General features: G+C 56.2%; 1 protein-coding gene across 1 annotated transcript in view; it reads right to left on the bottom strand.

The window, feature by feature from the left end:
* Nucleotides 1-34: 34 nt before the first annotated feature.
* ARSG (arylsulfatase G) overlaps nucleotides 35-15,756 on the bottom strand; it is a 37,063-nt gene continuing 21,341 nt past the window's right edge. The window contains exons 3-13 of the mRNA XM_072351603.1: nucleotides 14,922-15,596; nucleotides 14,567-14,754; nucleotides 13,677-13,724; nucleotides 13,492-13,603; nucleotides 13,025-13,162; nucleotides 10,437-10,621; nucleotides 9,757-9,837; nucleotides 6,946-7,054; nucleotides 3,746-3,866; nucleotides 1,192-1,282; nucleotides 35-916 (exon numbers count right to left, since the gene is read on the bottom strand). Coding sequence (XP_072207704.1) covers nucleotides 582-916; nucleotides 1,192-1,282; nucleotides 3,746-3,866; nucleotides 6,946-7,054; nucleotides 9,757-9,837; nucleotides 10,437-10,621; nucleotides 13,025-13,162; nucleotides 13,492-13,603; nucleotides 13,677-13,724; nucleotides 14,567-14,754; nucleotides 14,922-15,115 — 1,602 coding nt within the window. The 5' untranslated portion in view covers nucleotides 15,116-15,596 and the 3' untranslated portion in view covers nucleotides 35-581. The remainder of the gene's footprint in view (nucleotides 917-1,191; nucleotides 1,283-3,745; nucleotides 3,867-6,945; nucleotides 7,055-9,756; nucleotides 9,838-10,436; nucleotides 10,622-13,024; nucleotides 13,163-13,491; nucleotides 13,604-13,676; nucleotides 13,725-14,566; nucleotides 14,755-14,921; nucleotides 15,597-15,756) is intronic.

Below are 15,756 nucleotides of genomic sequence, written 5' to 3'. Positions count from 1 at the left end.
GTGGGAGGCTGTGGGCCAATGCTAATTGCAAACGGTTGGGCAGCCCCTCTAATTTCAGCAGTGCTGCCCGTAATTACAACTCCCAGTTTGCTGTGGCTCATGTAACACCTTGCTTTGCTTGAGACAAGCCACTTACGGCTTGTCCAAAGAAAGACCTGGCTGCGTAATTTGGAGTCCAAATGTGTTTCAGAAAACCCTCACTCAGCTGCTGGGAAATCCTGGTGGTTTCTGAGTTTCAGCTGCAACTTCAGTTCTGCTTCTGCAGCTCCCCAGGCTTTTGCATGTGCCCACAAATGTCCCACAAGAGCCTCGCCCAGCCCTGAAGCATCGCATGGGGTTTGGTAGAAGCTGTGTCTGCCTGCAGTCCTGGGCTGCCTGGAGACCTCAGGGCCTTCTCCCTGAGCATAGAGCTGCTCCCTCAGACATAGCACTACCTCACAGGCACTGCAAGGCACACAGCACGGCGAGCTGCAGCCTCCATCCCTACCCCCCGGCCAACCTCAAGCCTGCAGCCAGCACGAACAGCAGTGCCATTCACAGAAACCAGGATTGGAAAAGGAACAGCTTGAGCAATGATTTGCTTACAGACAAAGCCGTGTTGCTCTTCGGTCCGTGTGCTGGTCCAGCGAGGCTGTGTGAGATGTGGGTGCGTGGCATCGGCAGGCCACGTGCTGTGTGCTGCAGCAGGGCACTGCTGCTGGGTCCTTGGAGTAGTCTGCAACCGTGATGTTGTCTGTTGCAATATCCTCCAGAGCCTGGGCATAAGCCCTGCTGATTGCAGGCAGCACTGCCTGATACTCGCTGGAAGCCACATCCAAAGGCTCCTGCTCCTCGATATCGCGATCCAAGTTGAAAATGAGCGGTGGTCGGTGATGCTCTTCTGGCCCAGTGCTTCCATCACAAGCCTTCGCTCCTCCTAGGGAGAAAAAGAGAAACACAGTGCAGTGCCAGGCTGCTCACCCCTGCCCAGGTATCCCCTCTGTGATGGCCCTTTGCCACCACAGTGGCTTTGGGAGCCCTTTGTTAGTCTGAGTGCTTCTGAAGCACCAGCACTATGACCCGCACACGCTCCTTGCTGGGTTTGCTCTACGTTGGCGTTAATCTGATTTGGTTTTCACCCATCCCTGCAGGGAACTGGGAATTCCAGAAGTCATAGTCTTGACTTTAGGCTCTGTAAAGCAGCTGCCCTACCTGTGGTGTAGAACGCCTTGTACTGAGCCAGCCGCAGTGCCTCGACCGCCCCGTCCTTCCCCGCTGCCCCGCTGTTGGGATGAAGCAGCATCTGAAGGAAGAACACAACACAGCCCACTGCAGAGGAAACCTGCTCTGTCCCAAGATCTCCTGACACGGGGTCGCCTTCCCAATAAACGCACACGTTTAGAGGCACCGCTCAGCAACAACCCAAGTTCTGCCTGCTGTGCCCACAAAGGGAGTCGGGGTGTGAGGAGGAAGGGAAGGAGGGAGGGGTGGGTCGAGTCTCTGCTCTTTGGTATTTAGGACACTTGATGCCTTGGCACGTGGCAGCGAGGAGACAAGTGAGCTGGATGGTGCGGCGTGCGCGTCCTTCTGATCGGATCTGCTGCAGAGCCAATGGCTTCGCTGAGTGATGAGTCACCAGAGGTTTCCTCCCTGGGAATTGAATTTAAAAGTGATTCAAGAAATTTCCACTGTGCTAAAAATTAGAAACATCTGCCGAAGTTGTAGGCAGCTGCGGTGCCAAGTTTAGTAACAGTGTTCACAGCTGATCAGTGCTGTAATGACCTAGCAGGTGTCCGGCGTGGGGCCCTGAGGCACTCATTGCTCTGCCCTGCACCCCCAGCAAGGCCACAATTTGGGGGGAGCTTCCCATGGCTCTCAGTTTCCTCTATTGCCTTCAGTTGTAAAGCAAGGGGGGCAAAAACAGCATCTGAAATGGAGTTTCAGAATGGTATTTTGTGGGGAAATAAAAAGAAAATCTGAGCTGCGGAGGTGTGTGGTGTAAGTGCTGCAAGGAGGAAATCCATGCTGCCGTCCGCTCACGTTGGCACCCCTCTGCAAGAAGCAAGCGGCTCCAAAGCAGAAATCAGCAATTATTTTAGGGTGCTTGAAGCCAAACTAGCAAGAACTGAAGCAATCTGTCTGCTTCCAGCCTTAGAGCTCAGCTTTGCTTGTCCCCTTTAATGAGCAGCACGGGCTGCGTGGTGCCGTCTGGCTGCAAAGCACAAGCAAGCTTGCTCGTGAGCTGCCTCCTGGAGCCCCTGTGCTAAGAAAACCTACGAGGACCGAGTGCACACATCAAGAGTTTGCTTCAGCTGAGCCCTTTCAGGAAACATCCCCAGGTTTGCAGCCAGTGACTTGGTTATTAAAAACAACAACAAAAAGGAAGAAATAGGAAGAAGAAAGAAAAAACTCCTCCATCCGCACGTAGAGCTCCGGGCTGTTTTCACAAGCGAGCCGTGCGCGGGGAGGAGGAGCGCAGCCCTCTGACATGACGCCGATGGAAAGAGCGTATTTGTTTGACACTCGTACCCTTGATACATTTCGTGTGATGTGTTTATTTTTACTGTAAATAGCCTTTGCTCAAAACAGGCCCTTGGCAGCTGCCCAGCTCCGTCACAGGTTGTGCCGGCGCCGAGCCGGGTTGGGACACGAGCAAGGTTACGGCCGCACTGTGAGCTCAGCCCCCACCCGCCTGAGTGGGAAAGCAGCTGTCAGCGGCGTGAGTGGATCCAGCGGCCGGGTGAGAAGAGGAACTGCCTTGGGAGGATTTGTGTCAAGGAAAACCCTGCGACATCAAAGGTGGTTTTGCCATCAAGAGATGAAAGCGCCGCGTGCTCCCACTGCTGAGCTGGGAGGGGATGAGCGCGGATGAGCGGAGCACGGGGCGATGCTCACTGTGCTGAAGGCCACTTGTCTGCAGGGACAAACCTTCATGGGACAGAGCAGCCGGGACGGGCAGGGCCCTGATAGCAGCACAACACCCCTGAGAGCAACAGGGCAGCAGCGGGTGGGGGCTCAGCCCCAGTCTGGGGGCTGGTGAGGGCAGCCCCACACCACTGTGCCTCTGCAAGAAGAGGGTTAATCCCCGAGCTGCATCCCATCCGCTCCCACGGTTTATCTCATGGTTCAGTAGATGGTTCCATAAATACGAACTAAATACCAAAACCCTGATGGACACAGCTACAGATCCAAGATTCCTGCTGGGAGCAGGCTCGTGGTGCTCACAGGAGAGCCGAGTTGAAAAGCAAAACCGGGCTCTATCTGCGGGTCTGCTTTAAAGCCAAACTTCTTTTTATTCAGTTCAGTGAAGAACTTGTAAAATTCTGAGAAAAATACATTGCCATACTTCTCGTTCTGGTAGCTGTTTCTGGTGCCTGAAGGAGCTGTCAGCAGCTCCTATTGTTGCAGGGGCAGAGAGCTGCAGGGCATGGGGCTGCCTGCCCCACTCATACATCAATAACGGGCACGTTTCCGAGCCAAGGAGCTCAGAGAAGAAGAGCTTAATTACATCTCTATCTGTCAAGATCAATAAAGTAGATAGAAGGAGGTCTGAGCCCCGGGGATCTTTTGTTTCCCATGCCTGTGCACCTCTCATGACCAGGAAGGAGCAGCGCTGTGCTGCACCCGTGGGGCCACAGGAGGGACAATGCTCCAGTTTGAAACCATTTCCCCTTGTCCTGTCACAGCAGACTAAAGATTCTGTCCCCTTCCTTCTTACAGCCCCCCTTTAGATCCGGGGACGTCCCCAGGAAGGGGCTCTCCTTACCTTGTGTCCCACGTCTGACAGCCCCAAGAGAACTGGGGACACGTCCATGCCATCAAAGCGCCTGTTTGGGGGAAGTGTGGCTCCAGCCAGGGCCACCAGCGTGGGGAAAACATCCAGGGTGCTGGGGAAAGAAATAGGTTCCATCAGAGCACGGAGCAACGCTCCCGGCCCCACCTGCACCCCTTCTCCCCTTGCTTGAGGGGCCCTGGCTGCTACCCTATAGCAGAGCAGGGTGCAGCCCCCGCCACGTCGTCCCCCCCCGGGCACACAGAGAAGGCACTGGGTCACCCTGCACAGAAATTGCTCACACAGGGACTTTTTACGCCAATCCCAGCAGATCCCGCAGCCCCAGGAAAATGTGGTCTCGCTTTTGCCTCGCACAGCACGAGCCATAGCAGCCAGAATGGAAAATGAGAGCGGTGCTATTTTGTGCACTTATACCAAAATGCCTGTCAGCATTTCCACCATAATCCTCTCTTTTCAGGGGCCTCCGCCACAAAAGATCTCTCAGGGCTGGGTCTTGGTTGCACGGGTGACCCGGTGCCCTATTGCTGCCATGCTGACATGGAGGGCAAGCAAGTCCAGCGAAGGCACGTCCTGCTGCAAGGCACACCTCCCTCTTGGGTGAGTGACACAAGGACACACGGCAGCGCTGCACTCACTTGGCCTGGCTGGGGTGATGCTTGCACCATGCACCCTGCACCCTACCAAGAGCTCTGGGTCCCAGCATCCCCCAGCTGAGCACCCCGGGGCACAGCAGCAGTCATTCTGTAGGAGCAGGGCCCCTCACCCGGCGCGCACAGGCTGTTGCGTGAGCAGAGAGAGCAAACAGCCCAGGACTTTAGGGCCCCTGTTTCTCCCATTCAATGAGTTTTAATTTAGCTGCTAAGAGACGGAGAGGACAAATAAGAACAAACAATGCTGAGGAGAGCTGAAAGGCAGCCCCAGCTATGCAGCTCTCGTGGAGACGGCCGGAGCAGCCAGGAGGCACTAAAAACCTCAGCTCCCCACTGTGCAGAGCTGGAGTGCATCCCTGCAGGATCACACTGAGATCTGCACGGGGCCGCCCCACATCGCTGCTGCAGTGCTCAGCACCCACTGGGTGCAACCCCGGCACTGTGATGTGTCTGCACCCGTCCCATATGCAGTTACCCTACATCAGCAGCTGGACCACTGTGGAAACCATTACAGCTTGCAAAAAGGGGCAAAGCACGAAGAACTGAGGCAGCGTCAGACAGGTGCAAGCAACACACTGGGATGAAAGGAGGCATTTTTCAGCTCTTAGCAAGGGCTCCATGGGTACAGACTGGCCCCCAAATCCCCATCCTGAGCTCAACACCCACAGCAGCAGCACTGTCCCTCCCAGCGCCAGGCCCTGCACTCTGCTCCCTCCTTGGCCACTCCACTGACCCACTTCCTCAGTGCCCTGCAGGGTGCGGGGCATGGCAGGAGGCTCCCACCATTAGTTATAATTAAGAAGAGCTGACGAGGCAGCTTTGCGCAGGGCGAGGTGTGCTGGTGCAAGTCCATGCAGCTCCAGCTGCTGCCTCCCCAGCCGCCGGCCACACTCACCCCCTTTCACCTGGCAGGGAGGTAACGAGGAGAGGTGATGCCACACAGCCCTGGGCAGAAGGAGGGTCGGTCTGGGGAGCTCTCTCCCAAGTCAGGCTGTAACCGCTGCCAGCATTTCCTAACCCTGGGGCAGGAGGACGCAGGTAACGCCTGCCCTTGCCCAGCCCTACGTGCTGCTTAGCAGATGTCTCCCAACCTCTGTCCAGGACAGGATGAACCAACCTGCTCAATTCAGAAGCATTTAGGGTGAGACCCCCGCTGAAGTTCCCAGAAGCCCCATGTCCCATCACAGTGACACCCACAGGTCAGGCTGTGTGCCAGCACAACCCCAGCCCACAGCTGGCAGCTCCCTGCCCTGGGTTGGTTTGTGTCACACGCCTGAACTTTATGAAACCTCCCCGGGTTGTTGGCTTTGTATTTCCACGGCGGAGGGAGGCTCCCCTGTAGGCATTTCTGAATAAGCAAAGCTGTGCAGCTGGGTCAGCAGTGGTGAGAAGCAGAATGGGCTGTGCCTCCTGGAGGAGCCCCGAGGTGCGATGGGGCTCAGTGGAGGGACATCAGCACAGAGGTGACCGTGGCCAACAAGCACGGTGACAACACATGGCTGGAACTGCACAGCCCTGTAGCCAACGTGTGGGCATAATCCGGCCCAGCGTCACAGCTTTGTCTTCATAAGTAATAATGATAAAGAGCTGAGGAAACCCCATGGGAATGGCGGAGCCCCTGGGTGAGAAGGCAGTGTGTGCAGCATAGCCTGCTGCTGGCAGCTGTCTGCATTTACAGCCGCCCAACCTGCTAGACTGGATCTGGGAAATGCAGGAGATAAGGGCTGGGAGATAACCGGGTCCCCTGGGGCTGCTCCGTGCAGGGAACACAGGCCGGGGTTCCCCATGCAGGGAGGGATCTGCAGGTGGAACCCCAGGAGGTGCCTGGTATTGCACTCATCAATCACCAAGCATCAGAGCTCCGGTGCATGCCTGGAACCATCAGCCTTACAGAAATCCCAGAGCTGTTTGCTGCGAGGAGGGATGCAAGTGCTGCAAGAACTGCAAGGTTAACTGCCAGGAGAGCTGCAGCATTGCTGCCGTATGGCTCTCTCTGTGCCAGTCCCTGCAGTGCCACCATCCCCACCACCTCCCGTCCCCTCTGCTCTCACCCATGTGCAGGAGCAGCACAGGACTGCCTCGCAGTGGGGCTGCTCCGGATGGCCTTTCCCTCAACCGCACCCTCCTTCACATTAAGCCATTTGCAAACCACAAAGCCTAAGCCTGCTTCTCGGTGGAGAGAGAGAACCTCGTCATCTTTTAATTATCGGGAGGCACTCAGCCACCGCGGGGAAGAGACGCACGGAGCCCTGCAGCTGCTAACGCGGATCCGTCAGCCACACAAAAAGAGCTTTCAGCTCCTATTTGCTGAAGCATTAAAGTCTTGGGGGAGAGGACAAAAGTGCGGCGTCATACACAACCCGGGCAATGTCCAACCAGGGCCCCGTGCTGCCAGGACCCAGGTAACCACATGGCTCTGGAGCTGTCAGCGTGTGTGGCAGCGTGACCTTGCAGACCCATGGCATGAAGCACGGCAAGCTGTGGCACAGACACAGCCCACCCCATTCCCCAAACCATCCCTACCTTAGTATGGCGTGGCTGCTCCGCTTGGCAGGGATGTGGCCAGGCCAGTACGCCAGCGCCGGCACCCGGTGCCCTCCTTCCCAGGTGGTCTGCTTGGCAGGGCTGCCTCCTGCAAGAGAGAGCAGAGCGCTCAGCATCCCCTGCATGGGAGCTGTGAAACAGTGGGGACCCTCTGACTGCAGAGCTGCCCCAGGAACAGGAGTGCCATGGGGCACAGAGCAGCCAAAGGCAGGAAGGTGGCAGTGGTTGGAGTTGGGTCAGGGGAGGGAGAAGAGCTGAAGGAGTTATTACAAGAAACGGGGAGAGGGTGGGAAAAGGGGCTCAGCTTGGCATTGCCTTTGCTTTCACATCTACTCCAGCAGTGAGTGATGAGAAATGGAACTGAATACTTCCATTCACCTCAGTGCCTTGGGGCAGGTAGCACACAAGGTGCAGAACCTGACAGCACACTGATGGCCCCCAGCCTCATTGAAAATACATCCCGGCTGCTGACCCTGCAGCAATCCCACCTGCTGACCAGTTAACCCTTTTCCTTGTTTCTTTGGCACGAAGTCTGGGAAGCACAACAGTGGGAGAACCACAAGGCCCTGCCTGCAGCTGAGGGCTGAGCACCACAGCAGGGGGTTGAAGATGGAAGTGGGGGGTGCCGAGCAATAAAACAAGGTGCTGAACAGCATAACGGGGCTTCTGATGGGTGTCACGGAGCTGCTGCCTCTGCTGCAGCACCAAAGGCCCTGAGCAGCCATGGGGAAGGGGTTGGGCATGGGGTGAAGGGAACATCCCAGCCCCATTCACCGCACTGAGCTCCCAAGTGGCCGCTGCCCTTTGTCTGCCTGGCTTTCAGTGTGCACATGGCAACGGTGCGTGCCCACAGACATTTCCTTTGGCAGAGGCAGCAGCCCGGGGATGTTCCTGCTGCGGGACCCCACAGCCAGGCACGATGCTTCGGGACGCATCGCGCCTCCTGCCATGTTCAGCTCCCATAGGAAATGATATCAATTATAACAAGCATTAAATAATCCTCGCAGTTTTGCGCCTGCATTTCAAGGGATTTGCTGCACAACGAGCAGCCCGAGGGCAGCAGGAGCAGAGCAGCAACGCTGTCCATCTGTCCATCAGTCTGCAGCCAGAGCAGCCTTGGGAAAGACGCTGCATCCTTGCTTCCCTGCAGCCTGCCTGGTACGGCTGTGGAGCAGGCTGGGAGCCTGCACTGCATGAGCTCATGTTCCCCCATTCAGCACTGACACCTCAAACCCAAGCAGGGATTTTTCTCCAGAGCAGGAATAATGCAACAACACTGAGGCCACTTTCCAGGGACGCAGAGCTGAGCATTCCCATGCAGGGACAAAAATCACTGCGCCCCCTCTCCTCAGAGGGTCTGCAGCCCTCCAAACCTGGCTCTGAACACACCCGCATCCCCAGACACGTGTATCCCTTCCTGGGAACAAGTGATGGGGTTGGGTTTTCCAAATGGGTGGGGGGCTTTTGGGGTGGGAAGGGAAGCTCTGCTCTCAATTTGGAGCTGGGGGGCCCAGCACTTGTGTTTGCTGTGCTCTGCGTGCAACGGCCAACTGCACCAAAGCGAGTGGAAAACATTCCTGGAATTTGGGTTGGACCCTAAAAAGGAAACGCCAAGCTCTGCGAAATGTATATAACCCTGAGCAACAGTTCTTCCCCTTCCTCTCTGTCTTTCCTGGCGTGGGGAGGGGGAGATGCTCAAGAGGAGGCCATCTGACCACCAGCTGGTGGCTGTGGGCAGCCCTTGCAGCCGGCAGCCCACCCTCCTCCAGCGTCCCGCTCTCCCCAGGGCAATGTTGTTTTGGCAGGGCTGCATGTGGGCAGCGAGATGCTGGAAAGGGGCCGTGTTTTTGTAGGTTTGTTCCCGAACGCCGCACTGCCTGTACCATATGCTCCGGCTTGTGACCATCGGTTGCTCAAGAGAAACCCAGGTCGTCTGCAGGGCTTGTTTACTAAGAAAATGAAGGTTACCATTTCTTCCCAGGGCTGGAGAACCTAAAGGAAGGACCCTGGGAACCGGAAAAGGGAGAGGGGGGAGCCAGCGGCTGCCAGCCTCACGGCCGTGCACACACAGCACCAGCAACGGCTTCCTCCCCCGGGTAGGTGTCAGGAAGCAGATGAGGAAAGCAGAGCTGCCTCCGTGTCCCCCCCGCTGCTCCCCTCCCGCACTGACCCCGAGCGAACGGGGAAACATAACCCGCCACACATTTACAGTGCGTAATACAAGCAGAAGTGGGAAATGCCTGACTCATGCATGCTTCTGGCCGCCCCGGCTGAAAGAAACCCACCAACCAGATGGCTTGGCCGGAAAAGGAGGAAATAATAATAATAATAAAAACAAAACAAGAAAAAAGAAAAAAAAGAAAGAAGTTAGAAAGAAAATGCAACTCCTGTTAAGCTGGGATTCAGGGAGCCAGGAGGGGTGCAGGGGCACTGAGACCAGAGTGGATGAAGGGCAGGAACCCAATGCTCCATCACCTGCAGATCCCAGGAACTAAAGCACCCCGGGAGCTGCTGCATCAGGGGGATGAAAGCAGCTGCCACTGACCATCAGCTTGCCAAAGGTTTGGGGTAACAGGGACCTGGGGGGGCTCCAGTCCCACCTGGTTGTAGTTTTAGGGGAAAACTGAGAAACAGATGCATCATCACGTCTGTTCTGAAGTACAAGAAGCTGCTGGAAAGGCTGGGGAGAGAGAAGCGTTCCCCAGCTTTCTGCCTGCAGGCAGAGCAGGGCTGTCTGGCAGCAGCTCTGTGTACCTCCCCTTGGCAACCCCCCCAGCCTCTTAAGGTCACCTCGTGCCCTCTGCCAGGTCCCCAGCAGTGGCCCCAGGCGTCCCGCCAGCTCACACTTCTGCATCCAAGGGCCGTTGTCACCTGCAAGAGACAGAAACGTCCCCATGAGCAGCAGCAGGGGCACCTCCGCTCTGCAGGGCGGCTGAGGACAAGCAGTCCCCACACCCACTTCCCATCCCCTGGGTGCTGCCCTACACCAGCAGGAGCAGCACAAGGCCTGGCATTAGGACGGCTCTTCTTCCCAAAGGTTTGTTTCCAAGGGATGAGGCCCCACTTCTGGGGGTCCCAGGTAAGCGGCTGGAGCAAAGCCGGGGCACAGAAGCGGCTGTCACCAGCTCTGGGCACTAATGAGCAGCAGAGCAGTTCCTGTGCCAAGAGCAAAGCGTCCTCATTAAGGAGGCTGCTTAGCGCCAGTGGATTTGGGCTACTTAATGAGTGTGGATTTGAGGTTCAATTAGGCAGGCCATGCCCAGGAGGGGGGTGGCAGGATGGGCTCTGGCTGAGCTGCTGCCCATAGGGCCAGCACAGGAGCCACATCCTCACAGTGACAGTCTATGTCCAACTGGTTCCCCTGTCACAGCACATCAAGCACTGCGGAAAAACACGGGTCCCATTTCCTTGTGCCACTGGGGCTGGTACACAGCCATAACCCACCAGCACAGCTGGTTGCAGTGCTTTACCTGTGAACCACAGCAGCGTGCTGCCCTTCCCACAGCTGTCAGCCAGGCGCTTGACACGTCCCACCAGGGCATCCATCTCACGTAGGGCAGCCCCATAGATGCCCCTGTCTGACGGTGGGGTGATCTGCAGTGGCACGTGCATGTGGGCCAGTGCCAGATAGAGGAAGAAGGGACGGCTGCGGTTCCTGAAAGTAAGAAGGAGAGAATTGATTGAGGTCGGGGTGAGATGCAGGGGGTCACAGCTGAGCAGGGGAGGTGGTGCGGTGGCCCTTCCTTGCAGGAGCTGCAAACTTGCTATAGCTCATGGAGGAAAACTCTGCCGCCCTGCAGGACGCTCAGCCCCCAAAACTCCAAGAACCACAGTGGGCAATGAAAGCAGGGGCCGCCTGCCCCCAAGAAAGCAGACACTTTCCCACAGCACTGCTTGGGCAGCACTGGGTGTGCAGCACCTGCCCCAGCACCATGCTGGGAGGAAGCAGCAGGACAGCACATCTTCACTTCGTGAGTCACTCTTTCCCCACTGAAACCTCCCCAGTGCTGCTTCCTCTCCCCCGGGTGCTGACCGTCCTCATTTGGGACAAGCTCATCCCTTCCTCCATCTCCCACATCCTAGAGCACATCGGCCACGGACAGAACGCCCCACATCGATGCTCCCCTTCCTCCCCTTATGCAAGAGGGGAGGCAGCAGGGCGGCTGTTTGCTTTTAAATCACCAGAGGACACGTCCTGTTTTCTTGTTGATGGCTATATTTATCTCCTCCAGTGTGGCTGCTCTTCCTCAGGGAGCTCGGAAGGGAAGGGTGGGATGGTGGGGAGGGGCCGGATCCCTGGGATGTTCTGGTGTGGGTGCCCCACAGCCCCACTGCAGCCAGAGAGAGCTGGGGGCTGCCGGGCTCCCACCGAACTGCAGTTCCTTCCTTTGCCCCTCATGCACAGTAGATATCTCACCCTTCCCACAACAGCCATCCCATTACAGTGCAGAGTTGGAGCCCCGCATCGATTTAAGCCCTTCCAGCACCCTGCAAACTACCAGGATTTAGAAAACAGGGGGGGCTGGCTGCGCATTTCTGCAACTGGAGCTGCGAAGCACTGCCTCTTTCTGCACGGCACCATTGCATTTCTGACACCCTGGAACAGGGGAGCATGGTTCAGCTCCCACTGATTACCCGCTGTCTGTGAGCCAGCAGAGCACAGCAACCTGCCTGAGCCCTGCCCTGCAAGGAGCCACCCGGCTTCGTGCAGAAACCTCCTCCAACTATGCAAAAATGCTTAGCATCCCCTTGACTTCTTATCAGCAGCAGTGCTCCAGTGTAGCCTGTGATTACAGCTCTCATAGGGCAGGCCTGTTTTCTCATTCTGTCCGTACCACTCTGGCTCATGCCCAGAGCCCCAGCACGAGTTTGTCCCATGCACCTCCAGGGGAGCACTCAGACGGGTAGAAAACAGCGTGCAGGGATCGTTATCCTGGCACCCAACTGAGAACCCTGCTCGCCTTTTGCATCTCCATTTCATAGCTCAGCCCCTCTCCTGAATACTGAGCAAACATTTAATCAATAACTTAAGACTTAATGTCCTTGGCTTTTGCTCCTGTGTTTGTTGTGCTCTAAGCGTCCTGGCCAGAGCAAAAATCTCACTGAATTGCTCAACCTTGACACGACTGGTTAAAAAAACACCGAGATGACAAATCCTGTGTTCTTTTCGTTGCCCCATAATGAGTGAGTCAGGCAGAGGAAAACTGAAATAAACCATCAAAGGAGAGGAAAGGCAGGCACCTGTTTAATCCTGTTCTCTGTAAACGCAGATAACCCCAAGACAGTGCCCAGACTTCTCCAGAGCCCTGACACAGCCCTTTCCTTGGAGTCTTCTTTCTGCCTCTCCCATTTCTTTACCCCCCCCTACAGCACACAGAGCTTTTCTAAGCCCCCCTGCACAAGCAGCCCCGGGCTGTGCCAGGCAGCGGCTCTGTCCCTCAGATGGCCTCTTACAGCACTGCAGAAAGGCCGTTTTGCAAAGTCACAGCTACTAATCCTTGAATAATAGGGATTAGCATTACCAAACCCATCCGCAGGGCTCGGGGGCTCCTTGGGGAGCAGCAAACCTGGGGCTCCGTGTTTCCCTGAACCGCTGGGGAAAGTCATCCATGAAGCGTGGTGACCCCAAGGCCTTTATTTGGGTGTTACACACAGGATGCTTTCCCCTGTCACCTCTGGGTGACACCACCACAATGACAGCAGCACAGAGGAGAACGGATGATGGTGCTTCCCTTCACTGCTAGCCTGGATGCTGGTGCATGTCCACGTCCAGCCATGAAGATGCCCCCCGATGAAAGGCTGTGACCTCTGTGGTTAAACTTTGTTTATAAATCCCTTTGCACGTGACTCTCTGAAGGCCAAAACACTTCTATGGGAGCCCTATGGGACCTCGGAGCAGCTCCGCTCACCCAGCGCAGCACTGCCACTGTGCAGCTGAGCTTGTGCGTTCTAGGCATGTGAATTCCGGCTGCCCCACGAGGAGCAGGAAGTGCTTGCCAGCCCCATGAGTTGTTGTGGGGACAGGGATGGGGATGGGGTCGGTGCACGGTGCCCTCACCTTGCCTGCTGAATGAAGCGTGCTGCTGCCTTCATGTACTGCTCCACCAGGCTGCTGAGGTTGACGGGCTGCTGGATGATAGTGAGGTTCTCAAAGAGAGGAAGGGCCACATCCGTATAGCAGTCCTTGTTGGTGGGGCTGCAGGAAGAAATCACTGCATGTCTCATCACCGCAGCAAGGACTGCAGTGGCTGGGAGTGGGCACAGAGCCCATTGCTCACCCAGACTTGTAGAATGGCACTGCCAAGGGTGGCAGAAAAGGGACAACACTGATGTCCCCGTGGCAAAAGTTGCTCTCTGCCCAGCCACACCACCTCAGGGCCCCATGCTTCACCTCTCCATGCCGTCTCCAAGGAACGTGAGGGAGGAGATCATAGTAGGGAGCAGTTCATGGGGCTGCAGCTTACAAATCCCAAACCCCAGCACTCAAATTGCCCCGTGTGTGGTGTGCCTTTACTAGAGCTGTACCTGCTGGCCGCGCCGTGCTGTGGGCAGGGTGGGCAGGGTGGCATGTTGTAGCCAGGAGTGTCTGTGCAGCCCATGTCGTGGCTGTAGGGGATCCCGAAGTAATAGTCGAACCCTGTAGGCAAAGTGGGTGTCAGTGGGGGCCAAGCGAATGCTGGGCACTCAGCTCAGCTCCACCGTGTCCTTACCACGGAAGATGGGGTGGTGGTGGCCGTGGTGCCCCAGGTGCCATTTGCCTGCGTGGAAAACACAGAAAATCATTTGGGAGTTTAACTCAGCCGTGGGAGCTGCCGTCACCAGTGAAAACCCACAAGGCATGGTGCAGGAGGTTTGAATCTAGCAACAAGAAAGGCCACTTGTTTGTGCTGGCTGGATTTCTTTTTACAGAAATCTGGGGAAAAAAAAAGCCAAAGGTATCTCGTGTCTGTGCAAATCAACCATCTCCAGCCTTAAAAGGCTCTTTCATGTGCTTGTGTTCAGAGGAGACAACTTTCTAACCCATCCCAAAGAACTGGATTCATCCTCTGATCTGCAGTGTCCCGAGGCTTGTCTGCACCAAACACACCGATATCAGAGGGGAAGAGCAACAACTAATGGGGAGAAGAAACAGCAAGGGCTTCTGTGCCAGCGCAACCCCAACACGCACATCATCACGCGGAGCTCCACGTGCAGAGGACTCAGCACCGCCTGATGCACTTTCAGATGGATCACACCGCACTGTGTGCACAGGAGGCTGCCCAGCACCATGGCCCAGAAGCACAAAGCATCCCAACCCGCACTGCCAGCCCCTGCGGCATCACACTCAGCATCACACCCACCTGGGGCGTGCAAGGGCAGCACTGCTCTGTACACTCATGTTTTCTTAGGAAAACTCAGCGTTCCCATTGTTAAGCAACTTCAGCTTCCAAGGAAACCTGGGGCAGGCCCAAACTTCAGGATGTGTTTGAATATGAATATGAAAATAGGGGATTGCAAAAAGAGAAGGGAAAGTGCAAAATCTACCTGATCCTTTAGCTGCCAGCACTTGCCCTGCCTACCCATGGAACTTTCTTTTTGGGCACCTTCATCTCAGCATTACCTATAGCTGCTGTGCTGTACCCTGCTGCCCGCAGCACCTCAGCCAGCGTGGTCTCATTGAGGGGCAGGCCGCCCAGAGAGCTGATGGCGAAGTTGTGGGTCACCCCATTGCGCACACCGAGGCGCCCCGTGAGCAGAGAGGCACGGGATGGTGAGCAGGTGGAGGCAGCCGAGTGGAAATCCACGAACCTGGAGAATGAACAGAAAATAAACCTTCTGTCTTGGCTTGCAAAATGTGCTCAGCGTTAAGCTGCCCCATTCCTCCCATCTCACACACAGCCCTCTGAGCCCCAGGAACAAGGAGCTGAAGTAGGACAGAGGTACCAGGGATGCTCAGAATGGGGATGCACTGTTACCTTGTCCCTTCGGCAGCCAACTCATCCAAATGTGGGGTCTCCTTCGTCTCGGCCCAGTTGGCCCCCAGGTCCCCCCAGCCCAAATCGTCTGCCAGGATGACAATGAAGTTTGGCTTCCCCTGTGCCACTGGCGGAGCGCAGAGTCCCACAAGCATGGCGAGCAGCAGCACAGACCGTGGGGCTGGAGTCATCATGGTGTTAACAGGGTGATGTTCACTCCAAAATGCTCCTCCAGGGTCAGGCTTTGTGCCAGGCACTGCTCCACAGCCTCGGCTACTGACCTGGCCGAAACACCTGCTCCATCCTTCGCACACAGGCACAGCTGCTACTCCTAAAACCAGCACCAGCAAAAGTGTAATTCTTACAAGTCAGACACCCCCTTTGAAGTCACTGTCACTCTACTTTTAACTTTCTTTCCTTCCTGGTAAATATCTAATGAAACACAAAACCAAACTGTTATTTTTTCCTCCAGAAGCGCGCTCGAATTCAGCAGCCCCTTGTTGGGGTGACGTCTGACAAATGGCTTTTCCTGTGTAGGGTTTCAAGCACAAGTTTGGCAGCAGGCCTTGTTCCCAGCTATCTGAAGTGTCCCACGTGGGTAAGAATCACCGCAGCTCTGCTGGTAACTATCAGCAATCCTCTGCCTTTGTCAGGTGGTCGCCGCTGCGGGAACTCCTGTGCAAGAGACATAAGCAGCCATCAGGACATGCAGAAGCTCCCTAACCCCAATCCTAACCCTAATTAACATTAATCCTAACAGCCCCTCCGTGGTCACAGCCTGCAAGGAATGGTTCATCCAGCATTGGAGGCTTTGCCTTTCATGTTGCATTTCTTG

Source organism: Excalfactoria chinensis, chromosome 17 (genome assembly GCF_039878825.1).
Source record: "Excalfactoria chinensis isolate bCotChi1 chromosome 17, bCotChi1.hap2, whole genome shotgun sequence".
NCBI classification, from domain to species: Eukaryota; Metazoa; Chordata; class Aves; order Galliformes; family Phasianidae; genus Excalfactoria; species Excalfactoria chinensis.
This window is presented reverse-complemented; position numbering and strand designations above follow the sequence as displayed.